Source organism: Dipodomys merriami, unplaced genomic scaffold (assembly GCF_024711535.1).
Source record: "Dipodomys merriami isolate MVZ:Mamm:240054 unplaced genomic scaffold, mDipMer1.0.p SCAF_2, whole genome shotgun sequence".
In the NCBI taxonomy this organism is placed as follows: Eukaryota; Metazoa; Chordata; class Mammalia; order Rodentia; family Heteromyidae; genus Dipodomys; species Dipodomys merriami.
This window is the reverse complement of record NW_027203381.1, coordinates 43760226-43781563: the sequence shown is the minus strand read 5'-3', so window position 1 is coordinate 43781563 and position 21338 is coordinate 43760226. Positions and strand designations below refer to the sequence as shown.

The following is a 21338-nucleotide window of genomic DNA, read 5'->3' as shown; positions in this document are numbered from 1 at the left end:
TTAGTCTTGATGTCTTGGATTTGAGACATGACTGTTACAATGAATTATGAATTCAAACTATCTTCATGTATTATTAAATACACTTTCAAGTCTAGTTCCTACAAAGTCATTTCTACAACCTTTCTTACTGATCATTTTCACATATCCAAATGTTTAAGTTCTCTAACACATCAGTCCTACGGAAGCCAAAGGAAGACTTCCCTGTTGCTAATTCTATCATTGCCATTTGTTCCTTCAACAACTGAGTTACAAAGGTAAGTTCTTATCAATATAGGGTTCACCACATAACTTTTATGGGGCTTTAAATTGAGAAGCAACAAAAACCAACCAAACAAACATAAACCCCAAACATCCATTCAGTATGGAAAGAAACAATCCTATTTATTATTAGGTTCATTGCATATTCAGAAAGGATTAAAACACACACACATATGTCACACTTATCTCCTGGGACACAAACTGTACCAAAAGTATTCCATACAAAAAATAACTTCACAACCAACAGTCTTGAATTTATACAAAGATATACAGAGGACTCATGTGAGCTTGAATCAAAACATAATTGTAACTTTTGTTTTTACAATTTCCTAATAAATTCTTATTGCATTAATATGAAAGTGTGTTTGCTTTAACCTCTTAAAACAGTAATAAAAATTAGAAAATAATGTAAGTTTAGAAGAAAGGCTGAGACTATATAATCTAGTATTAATAAAAGACAATACTTATAAAAATTGTTGCTGTATATTTTATTTACACACAGGATACACTGTTTGTGATAACCTGCCAGAAGTTTACTCAGCAATTTCTTTTCCCATGTATCTGTTTTTTGGTATTGGTGGTGTTTTATTTTTTGGAACAGGAACTCTCCTTCTTGGCCAAGCCGGCCTTGAACTATCAGTCATCGTTCCTCAGCCTCTCAAGTGTGGGATTACAGGGCATGGACTACCATGCCTGGCTTTCCATGTATATTTGAATTCACATTTGCTTGTGCTTTTTCTATTTTTGTCTTGAATTCTTCATTGAGTTTCCTCATATATTTACAATTAAATATCTAGTCTTTAGAATCTTCCTTATACAAAAACCAAAACTTCTTTGTTAAATAAATTTACACAAAAGTAATTAAAAAAGGCTGCTTTCCAGAAATAGCTCTAACATGTTCATAATTATACTGAAAAATAGTACATTTCTCTTCAAGATCAATGTATGTTATATGTCAGTTTTGTAGTTACTGCCACATTCTGACACATTTGCAAGATAACAACCAAGGGGCATAGTTACTGCAGTAATTCCAGTAAATCCACACGGTCCAATGAGATCCATAAAATTGAATAATTGCTTCCAGTCTCATTTGGATAGACATGGAAATTCATGCCCAGACTCTTATATCATCCCCAGAAACATTCAGTTGGGTAAGTCACCTTTTGGTCTTCTGAGAAAGAGATATAGAGGCAAGACATTCTTAGTGAGGTCAGTGGTCCTTGCTGTTACCTTTCACATACCTGTTTTAGTTATTAGTCCTGGCCAAAGTGGAAAAAGAAAAGGCATAGTAAGTTTTATGACGAAAAATTTCCTTTCCTAAATTCCCTGATCATACATGCATGCCTAAATAAACCCTGGAATTCTGCTATATAATAACAATTCTTGGAATAAACAGATTTACTTAAATCTTTATGTAACCATTTCTTTCATGTTTGAAAAAACAATCACAACAAAAGCACTAATCAACATGTGTGTTGATAAAAATACATACATAAACAACATATATTCATAATGTAATTTGAAATCTGTTGGAATTGCATTATTTTAGAGACAATTCTGTAGATTTCTACTGACTTTGCTCCTTGTCTTCAATAAAATTATGATTTTAAAAACTTGGCAGAGGGTGTAGACTAGTGATACAATACTTGCTTTGCATGTGTGAAGCCCTAGGTTCACTGCTTAAAACACACATACACAAACACTATCTCTAAACAATTATGATTATCTAGGTCACAAAATAAAAACAATCAAAAGGAATATACTAAAGGAGACCCATGATCTCATTAATGTGGTGATTATATATTGGAATGCTTTGAGTATCTATACAGATATTTGCTTACTCAGACATATCTACAGACTCTATGAAGTCTTCTAATTACAACCTCTAAATAGAAAATACACATTTTTATAATTTGATAACTGAAAACCTTTATGAATAGAAATGCACTAGAAACTGAAATATCCACTAAAGTAAACAATTGGATCTCCTGAATGATTTTATATTTCTAAGCATAGAGACTAAGATACACATGTTTCTCACACTTAAAATCCCTGAAGCCCAGGTCATTTAAAAATGTCATGAGTGTAAGCCAGGCCCAAAGAAACATAGGTCCCATGGTTTCCCTTATTTGCAATAACTAGTATATGTCTGAGTCAAGCAGAAAAGGTCAGATAAGTTGATGTTAGGGAAATTAACCCTAAGATAGGTATTCAAATGTTTTCTTTCATGTGATTGTTTCTAACACATTTATAAGATTATTTCTTTGTTGCTTTGTATGTCCCTCCCCCATGGTATAACGCTGCTTTCACTGTATTTGATGTCGGTATAATTTGTGCAGGGGAAAGGAAAAAACAAATAGTTTAAATAGGGACACAGGTGGACCCACTGCAACAATGAGATGTACAAGTTGTTATGTTGAAAACAAACTTTACAACTTTGGTGGGGGAGGCGGAGGAGGAGGATTTGGTGGCAGGGGTGGGAAGAGGATGAGAAGGGATGAGAAGGGGAAACAAAAGAGGAGGCTACAATGCTTGATAAGAAATGTACTCATGGGCTGGGAAGGTGGCTCAGTGGTAGAGTGCTTGCCTTGCATGCATGAGGCCCTGGGTTCAATTCCTCAGCACCACATAAGCAAAATGAAAAAAGCCGGAAGTGGCGCTGTGGCTCAAGGGATCGAGCGCTAGCCTTGAGCTGAAGAGCTGAGGGACAGCGCCCAGGCCCAGAGTTCAGGCCCCACGACCGGACCCCCCAAAAAAAAAAAAAAAAAGAAAAGAAATGTACTCATTATCTTGCCCATGTAATTGTAACCCCTCTGTACAGTATTTTCACAATAAAAAATAAATAAATAAAATAAAGCTTACTGGAAAAAAATGTCATGAGTAAATTTTGTTTTTAATTGTTTCGTAAAATAGTATTTTTAAAAATAATATCATGTAGTTGACAAAACACGGTATGCAATTTGTATTAAAAAGTAATAAAATAAGTAATATGTACAAAAATACATATACAGTTACATTATTTTCTATTTCCTTTCCTATTATTTCGTCTCAGATTTTATGAATGAAATATATCAATATTCCAATATGGTTATTGTATTTTTAATTTCATATTACAAGCCACAGTTCAATATAAATGGAAAATAAGCTGAAACTGGGGATGTATTATGTATTTGTCAGATTGTCTTTTGCAAGACAAAGACAAGTAGGATACAAAAACAGTGCATAGACTAAAATAAACCAGTTTTATAACCTAAATCTTTTAACACTAATATCACAAAGCTAAACATTTAGACTCTTCCTCATTTTCCTATATTTACCAATTTCACTGGGAAGTACCTTGGTGCATTTTTTTGACAGCCAGTGTTCTGGGCATTCAACAGATCTGTTTTCATTATCCCTGGAAAATTCTTTTGTATGTGATCACTTCTTCTCTATTTTCCTTTTAGGGCCTCTTAGTAGTCTGAATTATTTCTATCGCCAAACTTTTTTTCTATTTGGGAAGTTTTGGTGATTTTAGTCCTTTTATTGAACATTTTATTTTAGCAACAATATTTGTAAACAATGTTTACTTATTCTTTACCCAGACAATTTCCTTCTAATTAGTAACTGCGACCCCTTCCATTTCCTGGTGTATATGGGTTAACAAGTATACCTAGCCTTTTCTGTTGAGATGAGGGTCTCATGAAATTTATGCCCTGACTAGACTGGTATCATTAACCCAGTACTTGGATCCTCCATTCTGGAACTTGATCTCAACCTCTTGAGTATGAGCCACTGGCACTCTGTCAAGTCATCTTCTGTTTTTTTGTTTTGTTTTTGCTATTTCTTTCTCTCTTGTTGATTCCTTTTTTTGCCAGTCCTGGAGACTGTTCAAGGCTAGCACTCTACCACTTGAGCCACAGCACCACTTCTAGCTTTTTGTTGTTGTTGTTTATGTGGTACTCAGGAATTGAACCTAGGACTTCAAGGCAAGCCCTCTATCATTAAGCCATTCTCAGCCCTCGTATGTGTGACTCCTCGTATGTGTGACTCCTCGTATGTGTGATGACTTTTGGCCATACAATTATATTCAAGAAGGCTTTTATTGCTGGCTTAGTTATCTTCTGCTGATATTACAACAGAACTATTACAACAGAACTGTAACTGAGAGTTATACTGGGACAGAACAGAGCAGAGCAGGTTAAGCAGGGCTACAGACCTTGCTTTGTTTTGTGCTGGTCATGGGGATTGAACTCAAGGTCTGGGTGCTGTCTCAAATATTTTTTTTCTCAAGGCTAATACACTATATCACTTGAGCCACAGAACCACTTCGGGCTTTTCCTGAATAGTTTACTGGAGATAAGCATTTCATGGACTTTCTTGCCCAGACTTGCTTTGAACTGCAAAGCTCAAATTTGACTCTCGAGTAGCTAGGATTATAGACAGGTATGAGCCACCAGCACCTAGTCAGGACATATATAGACTGCTGTCTCCTAGAAAACGGCACCAGACAGGGCTCTAAGGTGCCAGTAATTGAACCAAAGGCCAATATAACAATATTTCTGTAATATAGTAATTGTTACCTAACTGTGGTAACAGCTTAATAGCTTTTTAATGCCTATAGACAGGGGAAAAAATGTTGGAAGTCTGGCATATTCCTACTATGGATTCCTTTCCTTTTCCATTTGTTATCATTTCCAGCATCAGGGCTGGGCTTCTAACAATTTTGTTGTACTTACTGTGTGTCCAAAGTCTCTATTGGGTTCCATTAAGCAGGCAAGTTTCCCACTATTTTTAGAGTATTTCCCTAACCTCTTTGTGTAGTATTTTCTAAGCCTTGTTTCTATCGTGTTATCTCTAGAAAACAAAATGAATGGTAGGTAGAATAAAGACGTTTTCAGACATGCAAGGGTCCCAATTTCTTTTGATACATCTTTTCTAAAGTTACTAGAGAGAAAGACATGGAATCCATGAAAAAATGCATTCAATCCAACGGAGAAGTCAAGGAAACTCAAAGATGACACACTTGCAGGAAGTCTGCACATTTACGATCACTAATATAGTAAGGAGACAAAGTGATCAAGATACAAGGTAAGAGAAAAAAGAAAAGACAATGAGAAACTGCAGAAAAACTAACAACATGTAAGTAGTAGTCTAAATAATAACTGGAATAATATTTAACATGATTTTAAGAATGAAAGAGTATTCAAGATTTCTTAGAGCCTGATGTTTGAACACTGGTAGACAAGGTAAGTTTCCCATCATCAGAACCACATAACACACAATTTTATCTAGTACTGAAAAATATTTAGATAGTCATAATATGACAACTTGACCTGAGGGCCTTGTGCTCTCATTGCTCCCCGACCCTGATCAAGGCTAATGATGCCTTTATTTTATTGGTTATGGGGCTTGAACTCAAGAGCCTGGCTGCTGTCCCTGAGCTCTTTTGCTCAAGGTTAATGCTCTACCACTTTGAGTAACACAGTGCCACTTCTAGTTTTGTGGTGGTTTATTGGAGCTCAGAGCCTCATGGACTTTCCTGCCTGGCTTCAAACTGTGATCCTCAGATCTCAGCTTCTTGTAGCTTGGATTATAGGCATGAGCCACCAGTGCCTGGCTTTTTTTTCTTTCATTGAAAACTAGAAGCAACACAGACTAAATAAAATTATCTCTGGGGTATGTTGGGGTATGAGATAGGGGTGAGGTACACAACACACGATTCAATCATCACCAAGCTCTTTCTATACATTTTCTGTCTAATAGAAAAGCCATTAGTTTTGTGTGGCTTCAGAGTATTTGAATGTAGATAGTACCATAAGATTTTTTTGTGTTATGAGCTTGAAACCTTTGTATGAAAAAAGGGATAGAAAAAGCACATTAATTTTTATATCATTTACACATTAAAATGATAACATTTTGGCAGTTGGGTTAAACAAAATGATATTAAAATTAACCATTTTCTTCTGGTTTTTCAATATGGTTTCTGGAGAATTAAAGTTACATGTGGCTCACCTTATACAGTATGACACTATAAATTTAAACCTCCATTTGATTTCTATATGTGACTTTGATAAACTAGTGCTAGTAAAAATGACCTGAAAAACAGATTCCAATTAATACTATTTCCAAATTGTTGCAGAATCTTAATAAATAAGATCTAAACTAATGTCTGGTGGCTAGAGCATAGGCTCAATGGTATAGTACTTACACACACATACCTACTGGATACCAGTGTCTATAGGACAATGGCTAGGGCAAAAATCACTGCTGAGACAAAATGAATACACTCTTAGAAATATATAGATTACATCTTAACCTAGAACTACCTCTGAGCAATTCTTTATAGGAAGACTTTTACCTTAAAAAATTGGGGAAAGTACTCTGTATTATGCATGAAATATTTCCTTAAAATGCTGTGACAACTAAGGCACTGAATTTGGTAAACAGCATTGGCAAAAAAAAAAAAAGTGAGATAAAAAAGACAATCTTACATGAAATACTGCATTTAATATTGTAAAGTATTAAATATATAAAAATATTAAACTGGACAGTCTTATATATGTTTTTTCTAGAGTGTTTTAGAATATATCCTAGACATTGTATCATTGATTAAGCAAAGGAGAACCAGCCATTTCTTCTAACAAATGCTTTATTCTGGACTTTATTACTTCCTAGTGGAAGTATTTAACTCACTCCCAAATTTCCAATATTCCCTATGAAACAGAAAATTAAGTCCTTTTCAAATTTTTGAAATAATTAAGTTCTAATCTAAGGCATCCAATGTATACAATGAATTAACCTAGAATGGTACGATCTTAGGGAAAAATTGAGAAAGTAGTTGCTCAGGGTTTTTTTGCAGTATTTAATTCCTTCACAGAACCTAAGTTGAGAAAGGCTGCTGGGAAGTGTCATTAGATTCAATTTACTCTTTCTGACACATAATATACTTCTGTCACAAGTATACACAGTTATAATTTTTGACATATAGAAGCATATATCTTACTATTTTTTAGAGTTGCTAAGATTAAAGAATTCAGGTATGCTAATATACTCTTCTCAAATTTAATTTCCCCACCAACATTTTACTTAATCCTTAAATAGTCACCAATCATTATTGCCTAAATTTATTAGGCTATTAGGAGTGGAAAAGTTGTGGTGATATTTTATTTTACCATACTCTTATATAAGAACTGCAAAGAACACTTCCAACAACTATTTGGTAACCTAATAGTTCATACAAGAATGCTTATTTTTTCCATGTGAAGATACCCATTTTTATTATAATGATTTGATACCCTATTAACTGCTGGTAAGGACCAAAGAGGCACACTACATATTGTCCCTCACTTTCTCTGACCTAGCAGCATCTTTTATCTTTTCAGTTCTTCAAACACTTCGTACCTATGAGTTCCACGCTACTTTCTGACTGGCAGCAGTACCCATGTGACTGGTTCCTTTTATTCCTTTTGTTTTCTGCTTCAATGCATTTTCCCTGACAACTGATATTTCACTACTGTTTTCTATCACGTTTATCTTTCTTTATATATAGAAACAAAGGTCAATTTTTAAGTTATTCCTCTTCTGCACTGATTTCCCACCACCACATGGCAAGTAACCATGTTACTTTTATTTATTGATCTAGTAATATATAGCACAAAGTGTATATATTAATATATCTACTAAATCAATGCAGAATATGCAGGATAGGATGTGAGATACCTCAGTTTCAAACACTACAGGTATTAATATGAGAAAGTAGTTAGAGAATATATGTAAACCTTTTAAAATAGAAAATGGCTGTGCGCTGGTGGCTCACACCTGTAATCCTAGTTACTCAGGAGGTTGAGATCTGAGAATTGTAGTTCGACGTCATCCTGGGCCAGGAAGTCTGTAAGACTCATTTCCAATTAATCACAGAAAAAATAGGAAGTATGAGCCCAGCACCAGTGGTTCATGTCTATAATCCTAGCTACTGAGGAGGCTGAGATCTGAGGATCTCAGTTCAAAGCCAGCCCAGGCAGGAAAGTCTGTGAGACTCTTATCTCCATAAAACCACTAGAAAACTGGAAGTAGTGCTGTGGTTTAGAGTGCTAGCCTTGAGCTGAAGAGCTGAGGGACAGCACCCAGGCCCAGAGTTCAAGCCCCATGACGAAAGAAAGAAAAGAAAGAAAGGAAAGAAAGAAAGGAAAGAAAGGAAAGACAGGAAAGAAAGGAAAGAAAGAAAGAAAGAAAGAAAGAAAGAAAGAAAGAAAGAAAGAAAGAAAGAAAGAAAGAAAGAAAGAAAGAAAGAAAGAAAGAAAAAGGAAGGAAGGAAGGGAGGGAGGGAGGGAGGGAGGGAGGGAGGGAGGGAGGGAGAAAAGAAAGAGAAAAGAAAAGAAAAGAAAAGAAAAGAAAAGAAAAGAAAAGAAAAGAAAAGAAAAGAAAAGAAAGGAGAAAGAGTGGGAAGTAGAGCTGTGGCTCAAGTGGTAGAGCACTAACTAGCCTCAAGCAAAAGGAGCTCAGGGACAGCACCCAGACCCAGAGTTCTAGCCCTAAAACAGGCAAATAAAACTCCCCAAAGCCACTACCATCATATAGTTCTGTAAATGGCTTTACTAATATCTACCTAAAACTAATAGTTCTTACTATTTAATTAGGTTGTGAATGGCTTCTAGTTGTTTTTGGTGAATTCTCTAAGTGGTTTCTAACTCTGCTAATCAAATATTTTAAGCCAGTGATTTTGTAGGAAGCAAAATACCTAGAACTTAAGCCAAATAATAGAGCTACAGTTTTACTCTTATTTTGTGACATATTTTTCTTCTTCCTTTTTTGGCTGTACTTTTGAACTCATAGCCTTCTATCACTTAAGCTATGCCTCCAGCCCCAATAGTAACTTTGATATAACCTAAAAATAACATTTCAAAAAATAAAAAGTCACTCAATAAACTGATTATACAAATACATAATTATGATATGCACCTTTCAAATATGTAATTGTTAAATATTATACCCCAATTGGAACTAGAGATCAAACCCAGGGCACCACACTTACTACATAAACATTCTACCATTGAGCTGCATCCCCTGACTGTATGGGGGAGTGGGGGGGGGGGAGGGGTGTGTGTGTGTGTGTGTGTGTGTGTGTGTGTGTGTGTGTGTGTGTGTGTGTGTGTGTGTGTGTGTGTGTGTGTGTGTGTGTGTGTGTGTGTGTGTGTGTGTGTGTGCGCGCGCTTTTAAAATACTAATGGCTAAATGGACAAATTAATAAATCTGTACTGTTTTTAAAAGTATGGTGACCTACAGCTTTGATAAACCAACAATAATTCTCAGGTCAAAGTGCTCACCTATTTTGTCTTGTAGTTTCTCTTCTCATTCTTTTAGGAGGAATTGGGCATTCAGTCATCTCAACTTTTGGTGAATGACGCAAAGAATCATTACACTTACGTGTAGAAGTCATACCTGTAAAAATGGAAAATTAACTATAAAAAGACTGAATATTATATGAAAGAAAAGCAAACATAGATATTTTAATTTGTAAAAAGGCAGTTAAGAGGCTGAGAAGGTGGCTCAGTGGTAGAGTGCTTGCCTTGCATGCATGAGGGGCCCTGGGTTCAATTCTTCAGCACCACATAAACAGAAAAAGCCAGAAGTGGTGCTGTGGTGCTATGGCTCAAATGGTAGAGCGCTAGCCCAAAAGCTGAGGGATAGAGCCCAGACCCAGAGTTCAGGCCCCACGACCAACAACAACAAAAAAAGGCAGTTAAAAAATAATATTCAGAATCCTGTTTATTATTCCTGTTAAGAATATAGTTTAAAACCAGTTATCAAATGACTTAGAGCCAGTAGACGGTAGCTCACACCTGTAATACTAGCTACTCAGGAGGCTGAGATCTGAGGATCGTGGTTCAAAGTCAGCCTGGGCAGGAACATCCATGAGACTCTTATCTCTAATTAACCACTAGAAAACTGGAAGTGGCACTGTGGCTCAAGTGGTAGAGTGTTCGCCTTGAGCTGAAGAGCTCAGGGACAGAGCCCAGGTCCAGAGTTCAAGCCCCATAACCAACAACAACAATAATAACAACAAAAGAATTTCTTGTCAAGTTTGAATCATTTTTTTTGTAGTTATACTTCTCTCATCATAAATGTCTATCACTATAGAAAAGCTAACAAAAAGAAATATATACCAAGTTTTTGCTCTATGAGTTTCAAACTTTTTTCTTGTTCGTCAAGTTCTTGCTTTTTCTTCTTCATATCAGGAGTGTGAAGGTACTCTAATTGACCGTTAAGGTCCTGATTCACACTACCCAGCTTGCATACAGCTGAGCGATATTGTTGAAGAAGATCTGAAAAGAAATCAAACATTTGAATAAATTATTAATATTATACCAAATTCGTATTTTACTAAAGAATTAGCAACAACAGCTAGGCCCCAGTGGCTCATACCTGTAGTCCTAGCTCCTCAGGAGGCTGAGATCTGAGGATCGTGTTCAGAACCCAGGCAACAAAACCTACCAGAAAACCTCAAGTGGCACTATGGCAAGTGGTAGAGAACTAGCCTTGAGTCTACTAAATTTACTTCTGGTTGCTTGTCTTTATTTTCATGTCAAGCAAGAGTGTCCAGTCACAACCCTTCCTCTTTTGTGCTTCTGAGGTTTTTTTGTTTTCTTGTTTTTTTTTGGGTCCGGTCATGGGGCCTGAACTCTGGGCCTGGGCACTGTCCCTCAGCTCTTCAGCTCAAGTCTAGCGCTCTACCACTTGAGCCACAGCGCCACTTCCGGCTTTTTTCTTTTTGCTTATGTGGTGCTGAGGAATCGAACCCAGGGCCTCAAGTATGCAAGGCAAGTGCTCTACCGCGGAGCCACCTTCCCAGCCCTGCTTCTGAGGTTTTAACCCAGTTACTTGCACATGTTAGGCAAATACTCTTTCAGTGAAACTATATCCCCACACCTAAGAAGTTTCTACATGAAAGTGTGGTCAATCAACATCTGTCTCAGTGCTATCCTGAATGACATAAAGTATTCATTGGAATTCCATACAAGGAAAAGAATCTGAAAGGGAGAATTAACAGAAAGGGCATTAATATTATAATAATGTTTTATTTTTTCAACCACGGTCACATAAGTGAAAACTAATGAATAATAGGAGATCTTTTAAACATGTACATTTATTTGATCTAAAATGTATTATACTGATCAAGTTTGAAACTACTGACTGCATGATTTACTAAACACTGAATATTAAATATACTCTAACTTCAGTGTTAATAAACTACAGACCAAAAATGATTTGAACAGTTTTATGGTTAAATATTAAATGATTGTATAAATGCCTTAACAATATCTTTAATATAACTTGTAACACCTAATAACATGTTTATCTAGTCCTTTAAAACTATAAACGTTGTTCAGAGCTTATGCTGAATGTCTGTGACCTAAGCACTAAGTAGGTTAATGTATGAGGGTCACGAGCTCAAATCTAGCCTGAGCAATGTAGCAAAATCCTTTCCCAATGGACAAATGAACAGTTAAATACTAACCTGTAAATGAAATACAAAAATGATCAACATTCACAGGAATAGAAAAACACCCTAAGATTTAGCAAATACACAATAGTTTATATGTAAAATTATGGAAGAAGCATGTTAACAATAGTGTACATCAAATGAGATATTTTATATAAGAACAGTATTTTAAGGACAATTATATACAATTCTACATAGAATTCTATACAGAATTATCCACAATTCTACAAAGAATACATGTGAAAAAATACACATGCATATGTATCTGAGTATATTCATGAATAGAGGTTGAATAACCCTTACTTGAAATATTTGAGAGCAAAATGTTTCAGATTTTGGAACTTTTCAGATTTTACAGGTTGAGTGTCCCTAATCCTCATCTTTAGACTAGGGAAATTTATGTAGATTAGGGACACTGTACATGGGTGGGATCAATATATTCAAATATAAATTCTATATGTAGAACTGAGTGTGATAGTATCCTTACGTTTTTTATGACTTATTACAAATCCTAAGAAAAAACTTTTTTTGCTCTAAAAGTACTTGTCACTTTCAGTACTCACAGTAACTTTTGTTGTATGTGAATGAGTACAAAATTATGTACAACAGAACATTAGTATTGTTGGACTTAGACTTAGAGAAAAGACAATATGCAAAATTTAGGTTATCAAGAGTTAAATCTTGTTAATACAGTAAGTTACCTGTGATGATCTTGGTCTTAACAGCACTTATTTGCTTACTTTTTTTTTTTTTTTTCCAGTCCTGGGGTTTGAACTTAGGGCCTGGGCACTGTCCCAGAGCTTCTTTTGCTCAAAACTAGCACTCTAACACTTGAGCTACCTCACCAATTCCAGCTTTTTCTGCTTATGTGAAACCCAGGGTTTCATGTATGCTAGGCAAGCACCCTACCACTAAACCTCATTCTTAGCCCTTACTTTAAAATTTTTAAAAGTAATTCTATGTACTAGCATACAATAGTATCGATGTTGGAATCACAAGATAAATCAGATGGCTCTGGTAGAACACCGGCTATTCTAAGCAGCAGGACAAATCCATGCCTCCTGCAAATGTAAAACTTGGTGTTAGGATTTGAAGAAAAAGTAATGTCTTTTAAAGACCAGCTTTGGTGAAGAAAAAAATGCAATACCCCTGTATCATGAATATCATGATATATCACGACCATCCTAGGGGACCGACGTAGAGACAGGCAGGCACAGGAAAAGATTATTCTAAGGTTTATTAGAAGGGCCATATATTCCCTTGGAGAGGGAGCAAAATGGCATCTGCCCCCATCCACATGGGTAGCTCTGGGGCAAGTTGTGTGTGCAGGTAGGTCTGGTGGGAAGAGAATGAGTGGCCAGCTATATGGTGGGAACTCTAGAGCAGGGAGGAGTTCAGGACTGGGTGGAGCTGAGGACCGGAGGTGGGAATAATGTTAACAAATATAGCAAATAATAATAAGATTGTGATCAGTGAAAGAAGTCATAAATACCTAGATGAATTTCAAGAAAATTCAAAGAACTGAGTAAGAATATAGAATGGTAAAGACACTGAAATTCTTTTTTCTTTTTGTTGGTCACAGGGCTTGCACTCAGGGCCTAGGTGCTAACCTTGAGCTCATTCACTCAAGGTTAGCGCTCTATCACTTTGAGCCACAGCTCTACTTCTGGTTTCCTGGTGGCTTATTGGAGGTATTGCTTATAACAGCATAGAAATATTGGGTGATCTTAATACCCCACTCTCACCAGACAGGTCATCTAGGTTAAAAAAAGATCAATAAAGGAATTGTGTACACTCTGATTCAAATGGATTTCACATATATTTACAAAACATTCCATTCAGCAGCCACAGAATACAAGTTCTCAAGAGCCCAAAATAGATCATATCTTAAGACATAAAGCATGTTTTAACAAATAAAAGAGAACTGAGATAATTTCCTGTATTTTATCAGATCACAATAAAACTAGAAACTGTTAACAAAAGGAAGTACAGGAAATATACAAACACATAGAGACTGAACAATTCACCTTTACATGATCATTGAAGAAATAAGAATGGAAATAAAAATTTCTTGAAACAAACAAAAATGAAAGCACAACTTACTACAACTTTTGGGACACATCAAAGGCAGGTCTAAGAGAGATATATTAGTAGCTATGAGTTCATTCATTAAAAATTCAGAGAAACATAAAATAAAAACAAACTCTTAGCTGGGCACCAGTGGCTCACACCTGTAATCCTAGCTACTCAGGAGGCTGAGATCTGCGGCTTGTGGTTCAAAACCAGCCCAGGCAAAAAGTCCGTGAGACTCCTATCTCCAATAAACCACCAGAAAACAGGAAGTAGTACTGTGGCTCAAGTGGTAAGTCTTGCAGACTTTTCTGCCTAGGTTGGGCTAGAAATGAGATCTTCTCATTATCAGAATCTCATGATGCTAAGCTGACAAGAGTTCTTTTGAAATTTTGTCTGCAGGTTGAATGGAAATAATGAAGAAAATAAAAAAAAGCTGGGCACAATGGCTCATGTCTGTAATCTCAGCTACTTGGGAAGCAGAAATTGGGAGGCATTAACAAGCTGGTTGTGGTGATACGTGCCTTTGGTCTCAGCTAAGAGGGAAGCTATAAGAGATGCCCTGTGGTCTGAGCGTGAACAAAAACAGAATATCCTCTCTAAAATATAACCTTAAAAAAACAAAACTGGGAGCTGTTGCCTTACAACTTTAATTATAGCTGCCTAGTAGGCTGAAATTGGAATGACTACAGCTTCAAGCCAGGCATACATGTGAGACCTCTTTCTAATCAATATTTGTGCACATCATTTTAGCTATGTGGAAAGCTAAGAGAAGGAAGATCTCAGTTCTATGCTAGCCTGAGTAGAAGTCTATGGTCTATGAGACTATCTTAACAGAAGAAGCTGGATATATGTGGTAGTGTGCACCTGTCCTCTCAGCTACAGTAGGAAGTAAAAAATAAGATGATTATGGTCTAGGTATGTGCCTGACCAGAAAATGAGGCCATATCTCAAAAACATCAGTGTAAAAAAAAAAAAGTGCCTCATAAAGCACATACATATCTAGTAAATACGAGGCACTTAGTACAAACCCCAGTATCAGAAGAAGAAGAAAAAAAAAAGAAATCTAAGGTGGCAAAAAAGCTGGGGATACACAGTTCAAGTGGCAGCCCTCATTTCAAACCTAGTACTACTAAACAAATTTAAAAAAAAACGAAACTAAAACCAATAAATGCTATCAAGGATTCAGGGAATAAACCTTTATACACTGTTGGTGGGAATGTAAATTTTGCAGTCAATATGGAAGTCAGTATGCAAGCTCCTTAAAAAACTAAAACAGAACTACCATATGACCCTAAAAAATTACTGGATTTTTTGTAACAGAATCTAAATATATAAACCCACAAAAGATTTAAAAAGTGAATTAGAAATTATTTTTGAACTTATTCAACTTACCAATTTGTTCCCCTAAAATCCTGCACTGTTTCGGTATTGGAGCTCCAAATACCATTCCTCGAAGTTTATCCATTGGAGGAGCTTTATTCTGAAGGCCCCCAAACTTCCCATTACTTCGAATTCTATCTCCATCTCTGGTCAGCAGTGTGGGGCAATGAGTGATTTTAACAACCTATTTTAAGTAAATGGATATTAATAAGCAACTTATTTCAATCACTGAGAAAAGGAAAATAAGGGTGCTGAGATTAGAAATGACATACAAGTTAGTGATATGTATAATGAACTGTACAAGGGCATCAGAGTTTTTTCCAAGTGTTAGCTTAAAATAGTGACAAGACAAATGGAAAAAGTGACATTGCTAAATTAATTGATAAGTGCAGAAAGGAAGAAGCCTGAGAGTTTGGTGCTTCTGTAATTCATGGCAGTAAATATTAAGGCAGCTTCGAAAATGTTAAATACACAATGTCCAGGATGCTTCAAAGAAACAGGCCTTTATGTACTCATTTGCTCCATGCTTCTCAAAGAGAAGAGGTAAGTGTTAAAAAGTTTGGAAAGCTGGGCGCTGGTGGCTCATGCCTATAATCCTAGCTACTCAGGAGGCTTAGATCTGAGGATCACAGTTCAAAGCCAGTCCAGGCAAGAAAGACCATGAGACTCATATCTCCAATAAACCACCTAGTATGCAGAGACACACAAATAATTTAACATATAAAATTAACCAAAGAGGCTGAGCACTGGCGGCCCAAGCTTACAATACCTATTCAGGAGGCTGAGATCTAAGGACTGTGATTCAAAGCCAGCCCAGACAGGAAAGTCCCTGACACTTATCTCCAATTAGTTACCAAAAACAAAAACAGAACAAAACAAAAAATAAAAATCAAAGTGGAGTTGTGACTCAAAGTAGCTGACAAAGAAAAAAAAAATCTTGCTTTGGCAACACACATACTAAAATTGACAGATACAGAGAAGATTAGCATGGTGCCTGCACAAAGATGATGCAAAATATTTGAGGCATTCTATATTTAAAAAAAAAAAAGAAAGAAAGAAAGAAAAGATGTGGCCGGGCGCCAGTGGGTCAGGCCTGTAATCCTAGCTACTCAGGAAGCTAAGATCTGAGGATCACGGTTCAAAGCCAGCCCAGGCAGGAAAGTCCGTGAAAACTCTTATCTCCAATAAACCACCAGAAAACCAGAAGTGGCGTTGTAGCCCAAGTGGTAGAGCGCTAGCCTTGAGCTGAAGAGCTGAGGGACAGCACTCAGGCCCAGAGTTCAAGGCCCAAGACCGACCAAAAAAAAAAAAGATGTGAACAATGTGCATTGGAATACCACCTTAATAAAAAAATGTTAATCTTACATGTGTCATTAAGTTATATTATATAGCACATCCACACCAAAAAAGTGGCATACATTAACTAAGGGAAGCAATCTTTTTTTTTTTGTCAGTCGAGGGGCTTGAACTCTGGGCCTGGGCGCTGTCCCTCAGCTCTTCAGCTCAAGGCCAGCGCTCTACCACTTGAGCTACAGCGCCACTTCCGGTTTTCTGGTGGTTTATTGGAGATAGGAGTCTCACGGTCTCGCCTGCCCCGGCTGGCTTTGAACCGCGATCCTCAGATCTCAGCCTCCTGAGTAGCTAGGATTACAGGCGTGAGCCACCAGCGCCCGGCTTTTTTTTTTTTTTTTTTTTTTTTAAAGAGTCTTCTTATGTAGTCTAGACTGACTTCAAACTTACGATCTTCCTGCCTCAGTCTCCTGAGTACTAGTCTGACAGCTTTTTATAGAAATCTTGTGGTGAACTATTTACGCATTCAAAAAGGTATTTGGTTTGGTAAAATAAATGACCACAACTTAATTTGGCTTGCATTTGTGTTTTGTTGGTCATGGGTTTAGAACTCTGGGCCTGGGTGCTATAGCTGAGCTCTTCAGCTCAAGGATAGTACTGTACCACTTGAGCCACAGAAGCCACTTCTAGTTTTCTGGTTGTTAATTGGAGATAAGAGTCTCATAGACTTTCCTACCCAGTCTGGCTTTGAACTGCGATCCTTGGGTCTCAGCCTCCTGAGTAGCTAGGATTACAGGCCTGAGCCACCGGCGGCTGGCCTGTATTTGTGTTTTGTATAGGTAATGCCAATGGTGCCTGGCAACACGAAATTTTAAGGTTTAATATCTCAAATAATGAATATTTAAGTTTATAGATTTCTTTATGTTTCTTTGCCAACAGGCTGACAATATGGAGAAGATAATCTCTTTGTAACACTTCTGAAAACATTACTTTCATAGACAGTTTTAATTGCCCTCTTGATTTTATAATTCTACTTCACTTAAATCCTGTCAAGACTGAAAGTCACGACAGTTTTTGCAAATTTTGTGAATGAACAACAGGACTGCAATTCTCAATATCACTTATTTACAACCTTTGTAGAGACAGGCAAGGGGTTGAATCAACAAGAAGTTGAAGTGCTAATATAAATGGTGTAAAGAATTTAGAGAAAAATAACAGACTACTGAAATATACAAGGAACAACACAAGCCTTTGCTCAAGAGACTCTAAAACCGTACTTAGAGCATTGTATATAACTTCAGATATTTGGAAGAAACTCAATAGATGCCATAATTAAAAGGTAAAAATACCTATTTTGTATATACTTGGTATTTTTTATTTTTTAAACACACCTTTTGCTATATAACCCAGTTTTATTCTTAACTACAATCCTCACCTAAAGTATTTTTTTGAAGACTGGAAATTTTTTTCTTTTTTTTTTTTGGGTCAGGTCGTGGGGCCAACTCTGGGCCTGGGCACTGTCCCTCAGCTCTTCAGCTCAAGGCTAGTGCTCTACCACCTGAGCCACAGCGCCACTTCCAGCTTTTTCCTTTTTGCTTATGTGGTGCTGAGGAATCAAACCCAGGGCCTCATACATGCAAGGCAAGCACTCTACCACTGAGCCACTTTCTCAGCCCCTCAAGAATAATTTCAAGCAAGGTATTTCTAACTTGGAACTTAATGGATTGAAAAATAAATTTTTTTTTCCTCCTTTGCCTGTGTATCAGTCAAGCCAAGCATGGTAGTACTACCCTCCTAGGATGTGATTTCAAACCCTTAGACTTAAATGGCCCTTTGGCTTTAAACTCCTAAGTGTTGGGAATACAAATGCATACCACTGAGCACGCTAAGATTTCTAAAACTGCTTGGGGGGGGGGGGGTGAGGGGGAGGGATAGGAAGGGATAGGAAGGGATCGGAAGGGAAAAAAAGATTTATAAAACTCTTAATGGCACCATCCATGCAGACAGGGACAACTGAACCACTGGACAATGCTAGCTGACTGACCAGATGGTGACCAGTGCTATCAGCCAAGTAGGGGAATTATAGCAAGCTTCCATCATCCCAGGGCAATTAGACAAACTGCTACTAGCTAATATCCTTTGGAGAAATCCAGAGTTACAAGAACTAAACACTGCTGTTTATAACACACTTTTAGGGAGTTTGTTATGTAGCAATAAAACTTTGAAATACTTACATTGCCAAATTTCCTATAAATTGAATTGTGTTCCCTTAAACTTTGAATGAAATACTAATTCCCATTAAAGTATTTTTACATGCCATTCAAGTTAAAATGAGGTCATTAGTAAGGTCTGATGGCATATGATTGTCATCTTATTGTAAGAGGGCAATCTGGAATAGTCACACATTAATATGAAGGGATATAGGGAGAGACAGCCATTTATAAGGCAGGGAGATAGCTCTGAAACAGACATCTCACTTAGTTCTAAGAAAACAACTCTGATAACAGCTTGAATTTGGACTCACAGCCTAAAATCTGTGAGATAAAAAGCTTGTATTGTTTACACTGCCCAAGTCTAATATTTTGTTATGGCAGTCCTAGAAAACTAACACTAAATTATACTTCCACCAACACTGAGTGAGTTTTGAGTTCCAGACAATTTCATAACCTTAAACACATCTCATTTGCATTTGTATCTTGGAACATTTGTTTATATATTTTGTCCAATCTTACGTTATTAATATGCAGGATTTAAGTTGGGTTTGCTTAAGCTATGTATGTGCATGTATCATTAACATTTTTTGTTTTTCTTAGAGACATGATCTCACTATGTTGCCCAGTCTGACCTAGAACTCTCAACCTGCCTGCTTCTGCCTTCTGAATGCTAGGATTTACATGCATGTGTCACCATGTCTCAAAAATAGAATGATTATTATGTCTTTATTATTTTGTTTTTGTTTTTCCAATCCTGGGGGCTTGAACTCAGGGCCTAGACACTGTCCTGGAACCTCTGTGCTAAAGGATAGCACTCTACCACTTGAGCCATAGCGCCACATGTGGCTTTTTCTGAGTACTTTATTGGGGATAAGATTCTCATGGACTTTTCTGTCTAGGCTGGCTCTGAACTGCAATCCTCAGATCTTAGCCTCCAAGTAGACAGGATTACAGGTGTAAGCTACTGGTGCCCGGCTTATGCTAAATTTTAAAAATGTAATTTAGGGCTGGGAAGGTGGCTCAGTGGTAGAGCACTTGCCTTGCATGCATGAGGCCCTGGGTTCCATTCCTCAGCACTACATAAGCAGAAAATAAAAAAGCCGGAAGTGGTGCTATGGCTCAAGTGGTAGAGCGCTAGCCTTGAGCTGAAGAGCTGAGGGGCAGCGCCCAGGCCCAGAGTTCAGGCCCCACAACCGGACCCCTCAAAAAAAAAATTTTTTTTTAAATAATAAAAATAAAAATGTAAGTTAGACTTAATTGGACCTACAGGTTAAAAAAGAAATGAAGTACAAACCTCTCTTCTATAATGATTGGCTGCATCCAGATTATCCAAAATAATGGTGTCTCCTAACAGCATACCAAATACTAAAAACACCAAAAAATTAAAGAATATTAATAACATTAGCACTTACAAGCTAAGAACATACTTTTCATTACTACACACCTGTATCACAAATATCCATATAAAATAAAACCACCACAATACCCTTTACCTGTTTCACAATGTTCTACATTATCTGGAAATGTTAACAAGTCTCGAGCAAAGACTGGATCTCCACTGGGTTTAAAATATAATTTTCCATTTCGGAAATGAGGGAGAGGTCTAAATTAAAAATAAATAAATGTATTAAACACATGTAACTTAATTTCAAAAAATAAAAGAGAAACATGATTATGCATCATTTTGACCATACAATCAAGTGCCCATCTATCACAAATGATACCCTAAATAATCAAATATTGTGTCCTAGAAATGAAAATAGTTACCATGTAAAAATATCTGGTTGGTTTTTGTTTCAGAAATTCAAGATCTTTTATTCCTGCCCTATAGAGGATCACTTTAATTTTTTTAATTTTTAAGTAAGTTTTTTATTGTAAAAATAGCATACAGAGGGGTTACAGTTACATGAGTAAGGTAATGAGTACATTTCCTATCGAGCATTGTTACCTCCTCTTTCTTTTTCCTCTACCATCCCTTTCCTCTCCACCTTCCAAACTCCTCCTTCCCTCCCCACTACAAGTTGTAAAGTTCATTTTTAACACAGTGTCTTGTACATCTCATTGTCATAATGGGTCAACCTGTATCCCTATTTAAGTGTTTTGTTTTTTCCCTTCCCCTCCCCAAACTAGAAAATGTATATACAAGATGCAGGGCACCAGAATCAAACACAGTAAAAACGGGTTATACTGTGGGGGAGGAACATACCAAAGAAACAAAAAAATTACATTATACATTATAAGTATGTTAAAAACAATAGCAAGAAAGAAAAATCCATTTGTATCTGGTTGGTTTTATCTGTGCTAGTGAACTGTAAGTAAAATGACTTTTTAATATAAGCTAACTGCTTAGCTTGATGAGGAAAGGAGAAAGGCAGCCTCTAAAGATGGACCATATGAGGATGCCAAAGACATAATAACTGCCTCAAGTGAGGCCACAGAATGGGTACAGAAAGTTGCACAGCTCAAGACTAGGACAGATAGGGGAGGCTATGGACAGATAGGGGAGGCTGTAAGTATTTCTGAATCCCTGTAACTCTGATAGAGTAGAAAGAAACAACTAAAGCCCAAGGATGATTATGATGATGGTGATGATGATGGTGATGATGATGGTGATGATGATGATGATAGGTTTCAGAGATAAT

At 36.8% G+C, this 21338-nt stretch overlaps 1 protein-coding gene and 1 pseudogene across 2 annotated transcripts in view; one reads left to right on the top strand and one right to left on the bottom strand.

Moving 5' to 3' along the window:
* Window positions 1-355: 355 nt before the first annotated feature.
* Window positions 356-21338, bottom strand: part of Smchd1 (structural maintenance of chromosomes flexible hinge domain containing 1) — a 141701-nt gene continuing 120718 nt past the window's right edge. Inside the window, exons 43-48 of one of the 2 annotated variants that reach the window (XM_070029482.1) lie at window positions 20190-20299; window positions 19991-20061; window positions 15206-15377; window positions 10404-10562; window positions 9564-9678; window positions 356-1429 (exon numbers count right to left, since the gene is read on the bottom strand). In XM_070029482.1, the coding sequence (XP_069885583.1) occupies window positions 1402-1429; window positions 9564-9678; window positions 10404-10562; window positions 15206-15377; window positions 19991-20061; window positions 20190-20299 (655 nt within the window). In that variant the 3' untranslated portion in view covers window positions 356-1401. Of the gene's footprint in view, window positions 1518-9563; window positions 9679-10403; window positions 10563-15205; window positions 15378-19990; window positions 20062-20189; window positions 20300-21338 lie in introns of both variants that reach the window. The other variant, XM_070029483.1, reaches the window with a different exon arrangement.
* On the top strand, window positions 16131-16231 carry LOC138832647 (U6 spliceosomal RNA; annotated as a pseudogene).